The following is a 22,741-nucleotide window of genomic DNA, read 5'->3' as shown; positions in this document are numbered from 1 at the left end:
ATATTTGGGAAATTTTAAGAGTTAGAACAAAACAATCTATGAGGATGTCCACAGGTATTAAAGTGCAAAACAGGATTTGAAACTCACTAAATATCATTAAGATTGTAAGTTAACACAAAATGAAATCGAATCGAACTCGAATCATAAGAGGGTCTTATTAATAAAAAGTCTTATAAGTAATAGGAGAATAGGAGATTACTAGTCCAAACACTAGCACTAAACTATCAATCTCTTACAGAAATACTCAGAATATTTCAAGCGGAATTATTAGCAATACTTGTTTGAGCTCAAGATTGCCTCAATTCTGTAAAAAATGTATTTACTCTGACAGTCAAGCCGCAATAAATACTCGGAAGTCTACAACTTGTGCGTCCATAACAACTTGAAACTTCACTCAGTCCCTTGAACAGTTGTCGAATCACAACAACGTAACTTTGTTTTTGTTGCCAATACATTAAGCATATGCTGGTATCGAGATTGCTGAGTCTTGCTAAAGAAGGAGCTAGTATTCATTTTATCGGAACCAGAACCACAACTCTCTGTATCCCTCTGTAAAATAGACAAAATGGACAGAGCAACATGCAGATTCTCAGACTAAAACACAGATATATGATATTGGAGGTCGCAGTCCACAAGGCCAAATAATCCCTTTAAAATTTACATCCTATAATCGAGAATAGTAATAACTGATGTTTGGTAGCCGAAATCAATATGTTTAAAGTCAATTGAACTGATAAAATATAAAGCTCAATAGGCATTATACAGCGACATCTGGAAAACCATAATATTCTATTTCTATAGTTATAATGTTCAATTTGTGCGCCACAAATATAGACAAATACTAATAAACCGTTTTTAACATCACCTCAGAAGAAAAGCAGGGTAGTCTGCTATTTCTTGTGCCAACTATATAAAGGAAGGTAACAGGGTCAATACTACTGGCTGTCGCATTTTAATTTTTGGTTTTGCCCACTGATGAGTCGTGTGAGCTACCAGGCCCTCAATTGACATATAAACTCAAATTAATTCAAGGGGCCATGGAAGATGCAATGTGTCTTCGAAACCATGTAATAAATCCAAAAAAATCATAACAGATTCCAGGAGTCCAAAATGTCATTAAAAAATAATGAAACTAATTGAGAACTGAGCGGGAATTTGGTGTGGATTTAATATGGATTATTATAGACTTCAATGTTCAGAAACGAAAAAAGAAGATGCAGAATTTCAAAACATTTATGAATATTATGGTATATCCACTAGTGGAAGCAATTAAAATCATGACTTCATATATGATAAAACTGGCAAAATGTGACAAAAACTCTAAAATCATTTAACATTAACCGAGTTTAAAAAAAAAAACTTAAAAACAATACAAAATAAGAAGGGAAACAACTGCATCTTCTGAATATAGTTATTATACTTTCTCCTATTTTCGTTGGCGCTAAGAATTTGTTTTTTGTTGAACGAAGTTGTTTATTTGGAATAACGATAACCTGCATTTATATGCAAATTAAAGAAACATTGAAAAATAAAATGAAGACTTTATATTTATGAACACTTTAATATTGAAATTTTAAGAACAAATGGTAGGTCATGTTACGAGGTTTCTAATGATACGATTAAATTTAGTTAAAATAAGAACCAATTTTGTTCTTTCATGTTCGAAACTAGGGTAATTTTTTGAGCAAATTGATCATCTGATTTTTTTAATTCTTTTCGCAAAAATTATGGTAGTTTTGGACAGTTAAAACACGTGCACGATAGCCCTTTTCTTAATGCAAATTTTCATTTCATAATTCAGCAATCGTTATGGTCACTAACGTTTATGAATTGAATTATAAAAAAGAAAAGTTAGATTTGTTTGTAGCAGCGTGACCGCGGAAAGCAAGCCGTGCCCATTCGACAGTAAGTTAGTGAGTATCGAGAACAAAGAAACGCAAGTTATGTTGTAAATTGCGTTCACATTCATAAACTCACCTGTTTCCCTGAGATTTTTTCGTTTTTGGCCGTTTTGACACACTCCTGAGATCATCCGGAAACCGCAAGGTTGAAGCGTATCCATGTTCCGCTTCTATAATAAAAACAATTATCAATCAAAAACAGCTGATGCACCATCGGCAAATAGAGCGATTAGAGGTAGAGATTTCGCCAATTTCACTGAAATACGTACCTCTTTCTCGCCTAGCAATGTACTCAGCAGCTTCTAAAAGCGTTTCAATGGGGTTCATATTGTTAAATAATTAATTATGTACTAAGAGAAAAACCGCAAACTCTCGCCGTAATGGTAACAGTAGCAACAGAGCACCCACACACACGTTCACGCGCTCCGCGTCGAATATGAACTGACAGTATAAAGCACTCGATTTATCGATATAGCGCGCGGTTGCTGCCTCGAAGTTGTTCGGTTCTTGGTTATGTCGCGCGCCGCGAGTTTCCTAAACCCCGTTGCCAGTGTTTTCCCGTGGAAATACTTTTGGTTTTTAGGAAACACAAATGTTCAAATCGTCAAGATTTATATAAAATAGGTGCAAAAATAAATTTAAAACTAATCTTCATAACGATTATGAGATGTATGATAGGTATAATAAACCATAATCTTCAATATTCTGTGTAATAAAATACGTTCTCTTTGAAATAATACCTACATTGAGTTGATAACTAAGGAGTATGTAAATATATATATATATATATATATATATATATATATATATATATATATATACTTTAATAATATAAATAAAGAATCAATAATACCGGTAATTTAAAGTAAATAACACTTTCAAATTAGTTTAAAAAAACTGACGAATTAACGTTTAACTAACGTGCTCGATAACTAAAAATCGTAATATGTGCAAGCAACCAAAGCGATTAGCTAGCAAACTAATTTTTATTTTTCAACATATTTGTAAATATGACTTTATTAAATGTTCCTTCTGTCTATTTCGATATTCTATCAAAGCTTAGATTATATGCAGTTGAATGCAGATGTAGTATCTAGAACCAGTTTAATAATTATTTACGCTAGGTTCACACTGGAGACATCGGGGAAAAGAGACACTAGTAAGAAGAAATTGTTTAAAATGTTAAGGACTGCAAAGAACTCTTTTACAAGATTAGTATTTTAAACGTGCAGATTTTTATCAGTAATTGAATTGAATTGATCAACGATGCTCTTCACAAACCAGCTACAAACAAATAGTAAACAATACTCATTACAAATGTTATTAAGTTACGAAGATGTCCTGAAAGAAGACAAACTGTCTACGGCCACAGATAACAATTTTGTACAATCTTCTAGCTAAAATAAAAAAAAAGAAAATGGGTGTACAAAGAAAGATCGGATGTACCTATTTTCTTTGTAGGTGAAATATTGATTACTATCTTAATACTATGAAAATGTATTGGTATTTTCTTCAACATTTAAAATATTTATACAATTACTGTTACATAATTTGAAAAATAATTGTTAATATAAAAAGCTTCAAAGCAATTATTCCTAGCTCTGCTTCTACGATGACTGAATGGTGCGGCATTATTTTCATAAAAAATCTCTGTGAAGGGCAAAAGGTTCTATGTAGAAATATATTCATAATACTTCTAAATTATATAATATGAAGAAATCATTGAAAATGTTTTCCTTAGAATAAAAGTGGACAATTCGTTTTTCCTCACAACTTGGCAACGTCCTGCAGCCACATGTAAGCCGCGTTGCCGATGGACCGGCCGGCCAATATAATATACACGATATGCAATGCTCGCCAATTTCCAATTAACTACATTGTTATTTGTTTACATAAAATTTTTTCTTTAGTGGTCTAAAGATTAGTCATAATCGATACAAAAAGGTTGCTTTTTTAACTGGTTTACATGCTTTGTAACAGATTATGACCTACACCACAAATCAGTACCACAGTCAATAAAAAATATGATTAAAAATAATCCACTAAAATTTTTTGAATTCCTATAGCGGTATTACGTTTATTGGCAACGGTGTTAGTTGAGAGTGAGTAAGGTCAGTTTTCAGAAATACCTCTAGATTGCATGACGTTTTTATTTATTTTCATATAATGTAGGGAGTATCTCGAGGAAAATTGGAATTATCTGGGATATTTTTTCATTAACTTGAGGGATTTATACCGAGTGCAGCATAATATATGGATATTAAGTTTAATAATTTTTAAGTATAAGAGGCTGCATCAAAAAATATTCTTCTGTATTTTTAAAATATTAAACTAATATTAATAATTTTCAAATTGTCACTAATGCATGTGTATTTACTAATAACGATGCGTACACTATACAGCTTGTCACGCTCGAGGAGCTCTACTATAATAGTTATTTATGTACCAAGGGCATTAAGTAAATGTTTATGCCCTATCATCAAAAGTGAATTTTAATTCACAGTTCGTTAACCAAGAGCCAGTTTCCACTCCCCCCTAATCTCCTGTCATCTCTCTGGTTTGCAATGGTACCAAATTTAGATCAGAGTGACAACTTAAATTATTAAAAATACACACTTAATGAGCAAATGAACACTTAAAGTTAGGCAACCCATACTATATCTCTGAAATGGCTTTAATATAAATAGTAGTAAAAGTAACGACTGTTACATTCCCCTACTAGTCGGGAAAAAAATTTTTAATCAAATTTTTTTTTTTTTGTTCCTAAAATTAAAAGTATCAATAACTAAGTGTACTGGCCTAACATTCCACGTTGATCCGCAAGTTTACACAAAAAAAAAAAATAACCACGAACTAAAGATCACGGGAAAAAAGAATGGTCATGGCGCCAGACACCACAAACTCAGATGACTCAAAGTCGAATCAAAATCTCAATCGACAATATGTTTAAAAGCCAAATATTAACTAAATATACCAACTAAATTCTTGCTGACAAATAAATGTCGAATTGGGCACTAAATCCAAAATTGAACTATCCATGGACATCAGATCTATAAGACTAAGTATATCCAAGGACGAACAACCAGGCAAATGTATGAGCCAATTCAAACAATATCTCACCCGGAGATATACTAAACTAAGATCAAGAAATCATAAACTAAATAGGTTAAGAATTGAACACTTAATCCAAAATTGAACTAACAATGGACACCAGATTCATAGTAATATATCCAGAGAAGAACAATCAGGAAGATTTATGGAGCAATTCTCACCAAACCAAATAACACAAATAGTAATCTAAATCGTAAACATACCAAAGTATATCAAAGACGTAATAACCAAAATAAATGTGAAATAGGACGCTTAATCCAAAGTCAGACTATCAATGGACACCAGATTCATAAAAGCATATTCAAAGAAGAACGACCAGGAAGATTTATGGACCCATTTACACCAATACTAAATCTCAAAACTAAATGAGGTCTACGTACACCCACATCTGGTGATACGAACCTACATAACCAAATAAACCAAATAAGTGAGGAATCAGACACTGAATCCAAAATCGGACTATCGATGGACACCAGATTTATAAATAGAGCATGTCCAAAGAAGAACGATCAGGAAAGGACCAATTCTCACTAATGCTAATAACTAAATTAGCTCTTACCCTCATCCGGTAATATGAGCCAATACCAACTAAGTAGTTACAATAAAGCAAAATTTCCTAAAGTGTGAAGCAGCATTGTCACACTTATTCAGACTAAGTAATGTAATATGTAACTGAACTAAATCAAAGATAAAGATAAATACCTAAAGTCTAAAGTCTAAAATGGACTAAAGGAATTCAGAGGCTAAATAAATTTTGAGTGTGCTGGTATTCGCTAACTATAGCATGTGGCTACAACATATGTATGAGAATAACCAGACACCGATAAAATCCCAATAGAAATCCTAAGAAAATATAAGTGGTGGACTTTTCCTATAATACCATTACTAACGATAGAAAAAAAAATATGTCGAGAACAAGCAACCAATTTTGAACAAAACTGTAGATTTATAACAAGTTCTTGCAGCATGGAATTATCCGGGAATAGTCCTAAATCTAAACAGCAATTTATGCCTAAGGAAAGAAGTGGGATTACACGAAGAGAACAACTCATTTGTCTAAACTCTTAAATAATGAAAATGACTAACTTGACATAGTATGTAGTGTAGGGATAGTTAAAGAAAAAAAAAACATAACCTGAAGTAAGATAACTAATATGAACTAATTAAACTTCCCTATCAAGTTGTGAAAAGGTAACTGGAATATTTGGACAATCACACAAGAATGGTTAGGACATGTCGCGAGCATTTCCTGACCAGAAATATTATGAGGCATAAACATCTGCCTACTCTGCAATAAACACATATAGTACGAACCTAATTGAGCAGCAGTGATCAGTTGCTGAGCTACAATCTCGAACCCACGTATTCACTAAAGCTGCGTATTGACAGATTCATTGACAGAAAATTCAGAAGAATAAATAAGAAGAAGTAAGAAGGACACCGGTCATCCTTACCTACTTCAAAATTCCAAACTAATTCCAGAACCATCCTGTATATGGAATCAGGACATAAATTATTGTAGAGTATTTAAGATTTTCATGACAAGTGAGAATAAAGCAGACCAAAGATAAAAAAAAATCACATCTTTCCAAATTGGCAAATATTGAACAAATATATCAAAACAAATACTAAGGAATCAAATATCAAAAATATAACAAACAATATATGATCCAGTAGTGTAACAACATAGTTCCATAGTTCCTTATCAGTAATAGGATTAACTATAAGTATAAATCTAAATATGTAAATATATACTAAACAACCCTCGTATCATAAGAGGTTAAAAGGAGTAATTCTCCTGGGAAAATTAGTACTTAAGAATATTAATTCATTATAAAGTGCATCATTTATAATACAAAAAAAAATGTAAGTCATACATACTAATTATATAATAAGTTATAGAAGTCATTAACCAATGCCAAAAGATACAAAAAATAGCGGTGTACCTACGTTATCTGGTGATTAAGAAAATCTTAGACTAAAATGCAAAATATAATCAAAATAAGCTAAAGACAAACAGAGAAAGAGATTATCTTAAACGAAAGTGTTAAGTTAGTCTTCTTCTGAGGATGAAGAACTAACCTCGTCGATGGTGTTATCAGGCAGTAAATCCTTTACATGAAATTGACCAATTCGTTTGTTGGTCGAATTGTCCCTTAATTCATATACCAAAGGAGATATTACCCTTACAACCGTACACGGAATGTATTTCTGGCAAAATTTTGCCGAAATAGCATCACCTTTACTTGATTTTACAAAGTTTCTCTTTAAAACTCTATCGCCAACAAAGAATCGCAAATCTCTCTTCCTCAAATTGTATTGACTTTTGTTCCGGAGGTAAGAAGTTTTTAACTTCTTCCTGATATCAGCAAAAATTGGAGGTAGAGTCTGAAGGTCATCTAGACGATGAATTCTATCGGATATTTGAGGGAGATTTGCGGAATTTTCAGAAATTAACCCAAAATAGTCACCAGATAAAGCAATGTTTCTGCCAAAATTCAAGTATGATGGGGAGCACTGTGTCACTCCATGGACAGAAGTCCTTATGGCTTGAGCTATGGAGTGAATATATTGATCCCAAGCTCTGTGATCGGGGAAAGTGTATGATCTCAATGCTGTGACAATACTTCGATTCACTCTCTCAGTATGGTTTGCTTGCGGATGGTACGCAGCATTATAAAAGATCTTCTGAACCTTGTATTTGGTTAGAAGGTCTTTAAAAGCCTTAGACACGAACTGTGGACCATTGTCACAGGAAACAATTTGGGGAACACCAAACAACAAAAAGACTTGTTCCTCTAAATATTTCACGATTGCTGGAGTTGCGACCTGACGAAGAGGAAAAACTAAAGGGAATTTAGTGAAATAATCCACAACTACTAAACAATAGGTATTTCCTTTGTAGCTACGAGGATATGGTCCAATGAGATCCAACGAGATCATTTGCCAAGGAAAATCAATGTTCCTGAAGGAACCCATGAGTCCAGCTTGTGGTAAATTACTTGGTTTACAAGTAGCACAAACCATGCACTTTGCAATATGCTTTTTTACAGATTTGCGCAAACCGGGCCGATAATATAACTCTGCAATACGGTGATACGTTTTATAAAAGCCAAAATGACCAGCAGTAACCTCATCGTGAAACATATGCAAAATGTTTTCCCGATTTGGCGTAGGTACGACTATTTTCCAGTCGGACATATTAGATAATGTCTCTACCGGATCTAAAATGTGTTTGTACAGCACATTGTTCTCTACCTTAAAATCAGGATACTTTTGTGGGTCTTGAGTAACCCTATCAATCATATTCTGATACCACGCGTCAGGAGTTAAAGAGGACAGATCTAAGACGTTAATGTCATGGAGACGGGAAAGAGCATCTGCAACTACTACCCCATTTGCCTTTCTATGGATAATCTTATAGGAATAGGCAGCCAGTTTACAGATCCATCGGGAAAGTCTCTGTGAAGGGTTTTTCATGCTATGAAGCCATACTGTGGTCTGTAATGATAGTGAAATTACGACCTTCCAAATAATAACGAAATGCTTCCAACCCATGGATAATAGCTAAGAGTTCTTTCTCCGTAGTGGAATAGTTCTTCTGTGCCTTATTCAACTTCTTGCTCGTATAAGCGATGGGGTGTTCAGAGCCATCTTTCAACTGAAATAACACGCCACCAGAAGCAGTATTAGAGCAATCAGTCATTAAATAAAAATGCTCATTAAAATTAGGTGACATCATGACTGGAGCGCTCGTTAAAGCATCTTTAACGGGCCTAAAAGCTTCATCTGCCTCAGGAGTCCAAGTAATAGTTTGTCCCTTTTTCCTGTTCTTCAGAAGATCAGTAAGAGGTGACAACAAGGTAGAGTAAGATGGTACAAACCGACGATAATAACCACACATTCCCAATATCCTACGGACTTGGGTTGTGGTCTTAGGTATAGGAAAATTCTTAATGGCAACAATTTTATCAAGATCAGTCCTTAGACCCTGATTATCAACAACATAACCCAAAAACTTAAGACTAGGACAGCAAAACTGACACTTATCTAAATTAATCGTTAGATTAGCTTCCTTAAGGCGTAAAAACAACTTATCTAAAATTTCCATATGAAGGGAAAAATCAGGAGTAACAACTAAAATATCATCCAGATAATAGAAAACATAGGGCTCTAACTGAGGACCAATGACTAAATCCATCAGACGACACATTGTCTGGGGAGCAGAAACAAGACCAAAAGGCATAGTGACAAATTGAAATAGTCCTTTGCCACTGACGGCAAAAGCAGTATACTTCTTGCTCTCTTCACTCAATGGGATCTCTAAGAAGGCCTTAGACAAATCAATAGAAGAGATGTATTTGGCATTCTGAAGTTTGCTCAAAATCACATCTATTCTGGGGATAGGATAAGCATCCCGGTTAGTGGTAATACTGTTCAATTTCCGACCATCAAAGCAGATCCTAAAGGATCCATCCTTCTTTTTCGTTAACCAAAGAGGGCTACAGTAAGACGAGGTAGAAGGTTCTATGATGTTTAACGAGAGCATCGAATCGACTTCTGTTGCTAAATCAGCCTGCCATGCTTGAGGTATGGGATACTGATAAAGTCTAAAAGGAGTGAGATTTCCCACCTCAATAGTGTGAGATATTAAAGACGTACGACCTAGTTTGTCTTTGGAAGAAAGAGTAGTAAATTTAGAGATCATGTTCTCTAATTGCCTTTGTTCAGGACTAGATAGACTAGAAAAATCATGAATAGCACTCAGAGTAGCTAAATTAAATTCAGAAATTGAAAACGAAAAATCAGAACAACTTAACGTGCTATTGAAAGCATTGAAAAAGTCCATGCCTAAAATTATAGAATTCTGTACAGAAGGAATAACATAAAATGTGATTTCTCTACATATATTTGCAACAGTGATTTCAGTTTGAAGTTTGCCTGTAATAGACTGAACTGTACCATCTGCAGTAGATACCTGCAAAGATGAAATGGGCATAATGGAAGAAGTTGCATTTTTCAATAGATGTAACGAATGTGCACCTATCAATAAAAAATTTGAGCCACTATCTAACAACGCTAAGCATGCTTGTCCTAAAATCTTAATGGGTAAATAAGGCCTATTATCATTAACCTTCCTAACTAGTAAAGAATTTAAATCTAAATCTAAAGTATTTGATTGGTTATAAATATTATATGGTACAACCATAGACATATCATCATCATCAACAAACCTAGAAGTTGATACTGATAATGGAACTATTTCACTACTGTAATCATTAAAATTGTATTTAACGCTACTGGGTAAAGAAGAATTGGTAGTTGACCATCTGTGATCACTTAAAACAGGCGGATTCAACGTTTCATGATTAGTAGTTAATTTCGGGACTGATTTTGTCTTGTGGTGTGCTTTGCTTTTTTGAAAGTTACCCCTTTCCCTTTCCGACTCGGAGATGGGTTTGGGTTGCTGGATGTGCTTGGACCAGCGGTCTCGTTTGAAGTTTGGGTTTGATTCCCTGATTGTATGGTGGACGGAGAAACGCTCAGGGGACGGACCTCCGACAATTCGGTTCCCGAACACTTAAAACAATTTCTCTTTAGAGTGTTTTCCCTACCACAACCATGGCAGAAAATACGAGTGCGAGGGATCGAACATTCAACAAACGAATGACCAGACTGACGACAATTCCAGCAGACGATAGAACTTACAACTGACACATTACGTTCAGGGCCCTTATTTTGCCAAGAACGATGACTAAAAGAGTTTGGCTGAGAAGAAAAATTAGAAGAAGGTCGAGATGTGGATGAAGACTGAGAGGACCAGGATAACGTTTCCTCTAAACGTTTACACTTTACAGTAAGGTCATCAATAGTTTGGATGTCCATAAGAGCTAGCTGTTGATGATAAAAAGGTAACAGACATTTAAGAATAATTTTTATCTTAGCAGAATCTGATAAAGAAGTCTCCAAACGGCTACACATGCCCAAAATAATGTTAATGAACATGGTGACAGATTCTCCAGGTTTCTGCTTATGGTTTTTGATTTGGTCCAATAGATCATCCTGGAATGAGTAAGGAAGAAAATCTGACTTCAACTTGTGTACCAGATCAGACCAACAAGAAAAACTACCTCTATTATTCATGAACCATGTAAAAGCTGTACCGGTAAACAGTTCAGCAGAAGTAGCAAATAAATCCTCTTCAGAGACACCTCTAGAAACACGAAGACATTCAACCCTTTCTATAAATGACATCACATCAGTGTGCTGTTTTTCACCAGAAAATGAAACACCCCATTTGTGTACTTGCACAGGTTTGGAGTATGCGAAGCTAGGAACTACATTGACTGGAGCATTAGGAGTAGATGTAACAATGTAATTAACTCTAGAATCAAGTTCACCCTCCAATGTAAGTATTCTCAGAGAAACAGTCTTTTTAAAAGATTTCTGCTCTTCGGTAGTGCAATGTAACAAATGTACGCGGCCAGAAATGTGAGCTAAACGAGAAGTTAGTCGCGCATACAAGTTATCTTGTACAGTTCCCCTGAAATCTCCTATTCTCGTCGACAAATCATCTAAGGTTTCGGATATTCCTTTCTGTTGGTCATCGAAAGGGATGTGTGTAGCAGAAATCTCTCCTATTGTCCTGTTTCTGCTTTAAATCTCCACGCAAAAGCTTGCATTTGTCTTCAACCTTTGCCGACTCTGCAGGCTTTATACCTCTAACATTCAATTCGTAATCCAATTCGTTTACCAAAAGATGCTCAACTTTGAAAGCACACATGATGAGAGAAAAAATATGGACAAAGTGATACCAAGATCAGAAATATGAAATATTAATTATTAATTATACCTAAGTTGTAAAAAAAAATGTGGACAAATTATTAGCAACACACCACCAAGATCAAAATAGCCAGCAAAAATAATATATATATATATATATATATATATATATATATATATATATATATATATATATATATAATCAAATAAATACCTTAGTTATCTTACTAAAATACTCAAAATAATTTCTAGTTATATGTAAATTATAACTATTCTAAACCAAATATTAATATATATGTAACAATTAATACTAATGATAAGTATAATACTGTTGGCTGTAGGAATAAAAGTTTATATAATATACGATATAAGTATGTGTAGGTAAGTAAGTAAATATAAGTTCTCAATAAAAATACAAAATTCAACCTAGAATGTAAGTTGTACTACTATAACCTATCACTGAGGTCTCAAAATATTAATAACTAATAAATCTAATAAATAAAACTAATAAATCAATAGTATAAGTATAAGTATACCTGTTTACTATTAATAAAAAATTTAAAGATAGAATAAATCAGCAATAATATGAGTAAAAAAAGAAAAAGCAAAAATACAAAAACTCAAGTAAGAAAAAAAAGAAATCAGCTAAAAGCTACTGTCTCAAAACCAAAAACTTGGAAAAGGCACCGCGTTGGGACGCCGATGTAGCAAAAAACTGGGGTGTGTAGGAGGAGAGATGTATAAGAAGAGTGGTCTATATATATGGGATAAAATTGATAGAAGTAAAATAGATAACAATTAATTAAAGAAGTATGAAAAAAATATTGAACGGAATGTGGCTAGGCTAGCAATGTAGGCAAGAGAATGACCACTAGAAACTCAAGGATGGATACGGCCAATTTGCATGCCTTTTAAAGACAGTAAATCAGGAAAATATGTATGATGGGTAGAAAAGAAGATATGAAAAATGAATAGATATAATGAAAATTAACAAAGAAAACAAATTGAGGGCGCCAGAAGAGGGATACTACTCTAAAAAGAGTAACGGTCACTCTTCCAGGTATCGTATACTGCTAATATTAATTAAAGTTGATGTAATAAACAAAAATGCTGTGAATGTAAAAAGGTAAGGAAATATTAATAAAAAATTATATGCAAAACAAATTCAAGTTTATTAAATATAACTTCTTAGATTTTGACAATCTCTAAGTTACCAAAAAGTATATGAAAATTTCACAATATAATATTTTAACAGAAATGTTGAAAACAACTATAATAAAAAGTTGAAAACTACACAGAATAACTCTGATATAGAGTGTACGACCTACATCTAGGTTAAAAAACAACCCTAAACAAAATAATGCTAACCTTGGAAGAACGCAAGAAGAGATACGGAGAAATCCGAGACATTCGTGGAATATCTTTTAAAAGTATTTAGTCCATTTACCAGATTAGTGCTTCTAGAACAAGAAGAACCACTTTATTCTTTTCTTGACGCTTCATATCAAATGGAACTACCAATATCCCAATTTAACATTTAAGAAACAAACCAGATAATAAAAAACTGAGATAAAACCCAATAAGACGTCAGGATACGACCTCATTACGGGTAAGGTCCTTCAAGAACTAACTCATGGTTACTACAGAATAATCACTATGATCTTTCATACTGCAGGGCCTGCGTAGCGCAAGCGGTAGGATGCTTGACTCGCAAGCTGGTGGTCCGGGGTTCGAATCCCACCGCCGGCAAGAACATCTAGACATTTTAAAAATGTCTATAGGCCCCAGGTCGACTCAGCCTGAATAAAAATGAGTACCTTGGGTAAAACCAGGGGTAATAATAGACGGTTGAAGCGTAGCACTGGCCATGTTACCTTCCTTGTATACCGTAGGCCCTAGATATAGCAGACTACCCTGCTATACTCCCAAAGCCGCGACAGCGGTATAAAACGGGAGACTATTATATATTATCTTTCATACTATGTTAAGTCTGCACTACTTCCCTTTGCAATGGAAAGTGGCACAGATTATACTCATTCAAAAATCTGGTAAAGATCCAAAAGATGTCGAGACATACCGACCAATTGGTCTGCTTCTAGTCATTTCTAAGGTTTTTGAAAAACTTTTGTTGAGAAAAATCGAACCAATATTGGACAAACAAATTCGTTAAGGATTTCTGCTTAGATGAATAGACATGTCGTGGAATGCAAATTTTAGATTCCCCATGTCTCTATCTTTATCATCGTCTGGCCATGCCTTGCAATTTTTAGAAGGCTCCAGATTAAAGCAGAAATCTGAATTTGTTTCGAAACTATCTTACCGATTTTTCTATCAGATGTCGCTATTGCGTCCATAACGAAGCCATGTTATTGTTGCTTCCTTATAAGACAGAGAAGATTATTTTTCACGTTAAGAACGGCTATAAATAACTATTCTGATGAGACTTATTAAGTCGAAATACGTATCAATAGATACATAGACGCTTTGAACGTGAAATCAAATCTTTTCTGTCTTTTTCATTTTATTCGGATCTACTCTGCATGAGTACGAGAAACAAATTCGTTAAGGATTTCTGCTTAGATGAATAGACATGTCGTGGAATGCAAATTTTAGATTCCCCATGTCTCTATCTTTATCATCGTCTGGCCATGCCTTGCAATTTTTAGAAGGCTCCAGATTAAAGCAGAAATCTGAATTTGTTTCGAAACTATCTTACCGATTTTTACATATTATATAATTTAAGAGTATTGCCTATAAATATAAATAATTTTGAAAATATGGCAGTTCCACAATTTGACGTAAAAATTTATGCATTCTTCCAAATTTTGACGGAAATCCAAATGAACTACATGAATTTATTAAAGTTTCGACAATACTTCTAAACCATTATTACGATAAACTTAGTCCAGCTAATATACAAAATAAATTTTTGCTTCACGGTATTCTAAGTAAATTAACAGGTAGAGCAAAAGAAGTAATATCTGTATATGAATGTGAAACTTTTGATGAAATAAAAAATACATTAATTCAAAATTTTGGAGATCAGAGAGATGAAAACTCGCTTACATGGGACCTAGTAAATTTGAGACAAGGTTCAACGGAATCTATCATGCATTTTTACGAAAAAGAATGGGACTTTTAAGCTGTGTTAACTATATTAACTTAACTATAACTATATATAATTACATACTGTAAATGCTGATATAAAAAGAAGCAAACAAGAATTTTTCCGTCAACAAGCTCTCACAACATTTCTAGCAGGAATACGAGAACCAATGTGTACGCTTATTAGAGCAATGAGACCAGGAAGTTTGGTAGCAGCAATACAATATGCGCAAGAAGAAAACAATGTACGATATCTTTAAAAAAATCCGATAACTCAATCCACAACATCAGGTAGGAACGAAAATCACTTAGAACGTCGACCGACCGTAAAGATCAACTCATCAAGTACTCATCTAAAAACCAAGGCCAAATTTTGCATCTCTGCAATAGCAGCAACCAGTTAGGCAATTCTACCCACAGAACCAGTTCCAATCTCAGTTCCAATAGCCACTAGTCAAATAGCCACCGAACCAGTCAAATGTATGGACACCCAAGCCGGGACAATCACAGCAGCCTAGACCGACACCTATGAGTGGAATATCAGGTACCACAAACAAGGGCCACTAAAACTTCATACCAAACTACCGAGCACAGCCAAAGTTTACCGTCGAAGAACAATATACAATGCCAAGCAGATAGGGAAGAAGATAATGCCAACTACCAGTAGGTACTATGAACCTGATTACGAAAATTTCCAAGATGGTCACAACAATCACCAACCAGAGTACGGAGAAGATGTAAATTTTCCAGAGGACCCAGGCGAAGCAGCCGAAACGTAATAGAACTCCGTTCATTTTCAGATAAGAAGGAGCTACCCTATATCGAAATTTCTAAGCCTCCTTTACGACTTTTTATCGATACAGGATCCACAAAATCTTGTGCTAATCCAGAACTAGTTTCTTCATATTTTCCAAATTACAGAAAACATAAACCTTTCGTTATTGCATCGATTTTTTAAAATTATTCACAAAAATATTGTGCTGAAATTCCTTCATTTCCAGAATTTAATTCTGACAACCAGATGAAATTTTATCTGTTTAAATTCCACAAAATTTTTGATAGCCTTATTGGCCTCGACAATTTAAAACTCTTTGAAGCCCGATTAAATTTTCCTAAATCACTTCTAGTTACAAAAAATTCTACAATCATATTAAATATTATCAAACAAATAAAACACAATTTTATTCCATTCACTTGGAACCAAATTCCATTAGCCAAGTCAAAGTTCCAGTAAAAGAAAAAAGAGAACTATCATTATTCCCAGAAGACGTAGTAAGAGAATCTCTTACCAACGCCGAAAACCATCTCGCTTGGACCGAAATTGCCAACTTCACGTCAGAACCTATTCATCTTTCCCTTACAGAACCACTTGATACTAAGGAAATATACATCGAAGATTTTCATATATATATATATATATATATATATATATATATATATATATCTTTATATATATATATATATATATATATATATATATATATATATATATATATATATTCCATGAAAACGACCCCGGGACCAGGATACAGGCAAGATATCGACGATTTGATTAAAACCGAACATCTTAACCGAGAAGAAGAGGAACAAGTTCGCCGCCTATGCCGAAAATGTTCTGATATATTTTACCAACCAGACACTCCTCTAAGCTTTACCAACGAAGTTAAACACCATATCAAAACCAAAGATGAAGAGCCAGTATCTACAAAATCGTACCGGTACCCATACGTACATAAGGAAGAAGTAAAGAGACAAATATCTTCAATGTTCGACCAAGGCATCATTAGACCAAGTCAATCACCATGGTCGTCATCCATATGGATCGTGCCAAAAAAACCAGACTCGCTGGTAAAATAAAGTGGAGAATAGTGGTAGGTTATAGGAAGATCAACGAGAAAATAAGAAGACCGATATATGATTTCTCATATTACCGATATTCTTGACAAATTGGGACGATGTCAGTATTTTACCACCCTCGACTTAGCGCCGGATTTCATCAAATTGAGATGGCTAAAGAAGACATTCCCAAAACACCATTTAATGTGAAAAATGGATACCATGAATATGTAAGAATGCCAGTTGTTGGACTTAAGAATGCTTTGGCTACGTTTCAACACATGATGGACAACGTATTAAAAGGACTCCAATGACAGATCTGTCTCGTCTACATGGACGACGTAATCGTGTATTCAACATCACTGCAAGAACACATTGTAAATCTCACAAAGGTATTTCAACGACTAAGAGAAGCCCGATTAAAAATTCAAGTGGATAAATGTGAGTTCTTAAAAAAGGAAGTTAATTTTCTAGTACATGTAGTCACACAAAAAGGAATAAAACCAAATCCAGCCAAAATAGAAGCGATAGTAAAATACCCAATTCCGAAAACAGCAAAGGAAATAAGAGGATTTCTTGGACTCCTGGGATATTCCAGGAAGTTTATTCGAAATTTTGCAAAAATCACAAAACCTCTAACAAAAATGAGTGAAAAAGAATGCTAAAGTCAAACATACTATTCTTCGTTCACAAATTGTTGAGAGCACGAAATATGCCTCAAACTCATAAAATGGTCATAAATCATAGGCGTTCCTAAGGTGTTTATTCATTAAATAATAATATAATGTTTTAATACTGTTATATATAATATTGATAATATTTTAATACTAATATATTTAGCAAAAAAACAATTAAAACTTTCACGACTAATGTTGGTTATTATATTATATTAATAAAAATAAGAATTTAACCATTAACAATTTTGTAAATAAGAATACCTTATCTCTTTGGATATTTCAGTATTAATCTTCGCGTTTAATCCCTTTACTAGAAAACCTGGAATTCATATCCGAAGGTACTATTCGTTGCAAGATAATTAAGATGGAATTCCCCAGATTTTTAATAATATAATTATATTCGAAACTCAACTTGAAAGGGTGAAGATATTACGAACGAAAACAATTTTTTTGTTTAGTACGTTTTTGATCGCATGTAATTTACGGCTCGTCGGTGTTTCCGCGTCTACGGCAGTAATTAGCGTCTCGAATATTTCTTTTGCGAATTATATGCAGTGCGTGAGTGATTTTTTATTCCATATACCTACCAACATATACGTACCTTTCGCTCGTGGTCGTTTTGTTGGATTGTTTGTGATGGCTTCATCATCAAGTTTTACACCAGTACTGTTGCGTACAGTCAGTAAGTCGAAAGTTGTGCCAACATGACCGAAAGAAAAAAACACGGTATAGCTAACCCAAACACAAACGAACACTTAAAGAGAGAAAAAAAGCCTATTGAAATTGATGCATTTGCCAAAAATGGTATTCGAAGGAAAATTCATGGATTTTTTTTTCAAAAAAGAAATACCAAACCTAAACAAAATTTTACAAGAAGTTAGAGACGACCCGGATTTGCCTCATATCGGACGAACTAAATTGTGGCAAGTTTTAAAAGAATTAAATTTCCGGTGGGAGAAATCAGACCGAAAATCACTTTTGATTGACCGGGAGGAGAAGATGATGTTGGAGAAGAAATTATCTAAGATTCATACAAAAATTCCGGGCTGAAGAAAGGCCCATCTTCTACCAGGATGAAACGTGGGTAAACTAAGGTCATACTCTAAAAAAAAATTGGTCAGATAAAAATATATTAAGCTCCAGGCAAGCCTTTATGGAAGGTTGGTCTACTGGTATCTCCCCACCTTCTGGTAAAGGCAGTAGATTAATAATTTCTCACATTGGCAGTGAAAAAGGATTTGTTAAGCATGGTTTGTTGGAATTTCATTCCAAAAGCACAAAAGACTATCACGAGGAGATGACAGCCGATGTTTTCGAAGAGTATTTTGAGCAAATGATTGAACACATACCACCAAATTCAATTATAGTATTAGATAATGCACCTTATCATTCACGACTAGTAGAAAGACTTCTAACGAATGCGTGGAAGAAACAGGATATGCTTGACTGGCTGCGGAATCAGTATCTGCCTTACGAAGATGGAATGGTAAAAGCAGAACTTTTAAAAATCGCCCGTTTAAAAACACAAATCTAAGTTCAAGAAATACGTAGTTGACAAAATGGCGGAAAGGCGAAACATCACAGTCTTTAGACTTCCACCCTACCACTGCGAAATAAATCCAATTGAACTCATTTGGGCACAAATGAAAAGTTATGTGGCTAGAAAAAATACGTCATATAAAATACAAGCTGTACGTGAATTGTTATACGAGTCTTTATAACATATTACAAAACAAAACTGGAAATATGCAGTAAGACATGTAATAGAAGAAGAACAAAAAATGTGGGATCTTGATAACATAATTGATGCGACCGTAGAGATTATTAACCTAATTATTAACCCTCAAGACGACTCGTATTCCGAAGTTGATCCTATTTATTTTGAATTTGAATAGTTTTCTAATCGTAATTATATAAGGTAAGTAATAGTAGTTGTAATCGTAAGGTATTAAAGGGGAAAGGCGCAAAATGTCGCCTGTCAAAATGTTCAATGTGTTTTAAATGTATCCATTTTTTTTTCAAATCCTGAGAAAACTAAAAAGCATTTTTGAAAAATTTAAAGGCAGAATGAAATATTTTTTAGAATAAATAAAAAGTTTCTTTTGCATGCAATATTTTCAATTAAAAATTATACTATATTTTCTCTTTTATTTTCACCCCTGTTACATAACATATTAAAATAAACATTGTAGAAGTTTTCAGGGACTTTCTGCCCTGAGTAATAATGTAATCTTTCATTCTGCGTTTAAATTTTCCAAAAATATTTATTAGTTTTCTCCGGATTCGAAAATAATGGATACATTTAAAACACATTGGAAATTTTGCCAGGCGACATTTGGCGCCTTTTTCCTTAATTAAATAAATGTATCTTTTACAAATGGCAAGAAACTTTTTATTTTTGAATAAAATAAATAAGTTTTATTAAAAAATACAATTTACATAAGTAAGTACAATTTAAAAAATATATTTATTTAGTTCAAATAAATGTTTCAATCATATACTCTACGACACTGGTCGTTCATCTCCAAACATTCAAAATACCCCCGTAATAGGATTATAAGGTATTGTATTCCTTCAGATATAAGGTGGGTTAGTCGAAAACGTCTTAAACCGTCAGTTTTAGGTTGGTTTTTACTATTATATCGTATTACCTATCCTCTCTGTATTTCAGTTTTCTAATTAGGGTTAAACTTGTAGTGAGCTATCAACAAATTGTGAACCGAGTATAAGTACTTTCTCAAGGACCAGTTAGCAGTGATAAACTGATTACTTTCGCTTCCAGAACATTGAATGAAACAGAAACCAACTACTCAACAATAGAAAAGGAAATGTTAGCAATAGTGTGGGCAACTAAGTATTTCCGACCTTACTTATTTGGAAGGAAATTTAAAATACTTTCAGATGACCGCCCCTTGCAATACCTGTTTTCCTTAAAGAAACCGAACTCGAAATTAGTAGGTACGTTGAAGACTAAAATTAGAAGAATTTGACTACGGGGTAATTTACAAAAAAGGCAAAGTGAACACCAACGCAGATGCATTGTCTCGAATTGAAATATACACAAAAGAAATTAAGGACAGTGATTCACAAATTAAGGAAATTTTTGATGATTTAATCAACACGGAAGATGATGGATAGTCAACATATAATTATCCAGATGAAGATCGAAAAGTCAACGAGATTGTAATGGAAAAAGCAAATCAATTAATTCCAGAAAATATCTCAGACGATATGGTTGAAACAGAAGATCAAAACATAGACGAAGACGGAAATGAAACAAAACATACAGCAGCAGAAAATCCAGTTCTTGGCATACCTATTTCAAAAAAGTCACATAACTTTTACAATAACCAAATTATTATCAAAACCATCCACTACAGCCCACGACCTCCAGCAATTGCCCAAACTTTTCCTAATAAAAAGCATTATCACATTCAGCTATCGGAAGACCACTTACAAGCCGATACTATAAAATTTTTCAAGCAGCACCTCAACCCAAAAAAGAAGTATGCAATTTTATTTGAAGACGAAGTAGGCATTGCAGAAATTTGCGAAATTATCAGAAAAACGGGTAAAAATAACGCATCATAGAGAGACAACTAAACTTAAGAACTATACAAGGAAGTTAACCGGTATATACAAAAAAACAAAGAAAAAGTTATCGAAAAGAGAAACAACTCATTACGTATAAAAGAAAAACAAAAATTTATACCCGGAAAACAGTCACCAGAAACAAACTACTTCCGCGATATTCTGGAAAACTTATAAAAGAAAATAAGGAAGTGACTGTTAATACATCAAAAGCCACAGTTCATAAGAAAAATATAAAACATCAACCAAAGTCAAAAACTAATTCTTAACCCTGACAATCGGAAAGGAATTGAAGACCAAGGACCTGAAAGACAACCCAGGAATATTTCTCCTCAATCTGGTACAAGCAAAGATTTACATTACTAACACACAACCAAGAAATAATAAAGTAAGAAAAATAATATCAACAGGAATCTCAATAAATTCATTTTTGACATTGCAAGCAACAAATATTCTGGACCAATTAAATTTAACTCCTCACATTATCCAGAGTTATATATGTTCAAGAATAACCATCCCAGATAAATTACTAGTGCTTCCCAAAATTAGGATCACAGAAATTCAAACCATTCAGGATAAATCACATCAACTTAGACAAACTCCATAAACCCTCTAGAGAAGAAGAACATCTTGAGACAATTAACTCAAAATCGTGGAACCATAGACGTAACCATTTTTGGACAACTAATATATATATATATATATATATATATATATATATATATATATATATACATATATATATATATATATATATATATATATATATATATATATACATATATATATATATATATATATATATATATATATATAATCTATATTAAAATATCATTCTCTCTACAATACGACATATCATTCTCTCATACAATTTTATGTTTATGACATTCTTTGATTGTTGGATAGGCCAAAATTGACGAAATGACCCTGAAGATAATCTAGGAAGCGAAAGTACTTGGGCAAGATTTAATTAATAAACTGTGCTCGATATCTCCCTTTTATTTGATCAAAGTTTATTAAAATTATCTGGCTTATATATGTTATAGGTTCAAAATTCTAGCAACTGAACTCCAGAAGAAGTCAATCTAAAAATTTTGTTCATCGCTCACAAAACTTCTTCAGAGGATGGAGTGGTTATAGTACAATGACTGCTAGAATCCAGTATATTCGATCACGCGAATTCAATAAGAAGTTACCGCCTAACAGCACCGAACCGTCTGGAACCTTGCAACATCAATTGCGACGAATTAGAACAGCAAATTCAGCAAGTGGAATTGTTAGAAATAAAGCATTGTAAAACCTCTTTTTTTTTAGTCTGACAATCTGACAGTATATTTGTATTTGAAGTCTGAATAATAAATTTTGAATTGTAACTAAAATCTTTGCTAGTGTAAATAAAAATTTATTTTGAGTATTTGTGCTTTTTAAAAGTGTTTTTCAAAAGAACATTCATAATTCGTGTGAAAAATATCAAAAAAATTAGGTTAAAAAAATTGAATTTTAACTATCAAAATCGGTATACTTTCGTAAAAAAATGTTATTTTCTCGGGTTCCATTAAGGCAACTTGCTTCATTTTAATCCGAGATAAATTAAATAGAGGCGTCTAAAAAACGCATTACCAAATGCCAGAGATGCTTAAGTTTTGTTATAAATAAATAAGTTTATTTATACTCTAGTCGTCAGAGACGAAAATCTCACTGAACCTCTAAAGCTCATACGAACAAGCTGAATTTTTC

General features: G+C 33.5%; 1 protein-coding gene across 1 annotated transcript in view; it reads right to left on the bottom strand.

Annotated features, from left to right (window-relative positions):
- LOC140442718 (max dimerization protein 1-like) overlaps positions 1 to 2,338 on the bottom strand; it is a 146,724-nt gene extending 144,386 nt beyond the window's left edge. The window contains exons 1-2 of the mRNA XM_072533701.1: positions 2,171 to 2,338; positions 1,978 to 2,071 (exon numbers count right to left, since the gene is read on the bottom strand). Coding sequence (XP_072389802.1) covers positions 1,978 to 2,071; positions 2,171 to 2,228 — 152 coding nt within the window. The 5' untranslated portion in view covers positions 2,229 to 2,338. The remainder of the gene's footprint in view (positions 1 to 1,977; positions 2,072 to 2,170) is intronic.
- Between the last annotated feature and the right edge of the window lie 20,403 nt (positions 2,339 to 22,741).

This window comes from Diabrotica undecimpunctata, chromosome 6 (genome assembly GCF_040954645.1).
Source record: "Diabrotica undecimpunctata isolate CICGRU chromosome 6, icDiaUnde3, whole genome shotgun sequence".
In the NCBI taxonomy this organism is placed as follows: Eukaryota; Metazoa; Arthropoda; class Insecta; order Coleoptera; family Chrysomelidae; genus Diabrotica; species Diabrotica undecimpunctata.
The sequence above is the reverse complement of the archived record's forward strand: the minus strand, read 5'-3'. Positions and strand labels throughout refer to the sequence as shown.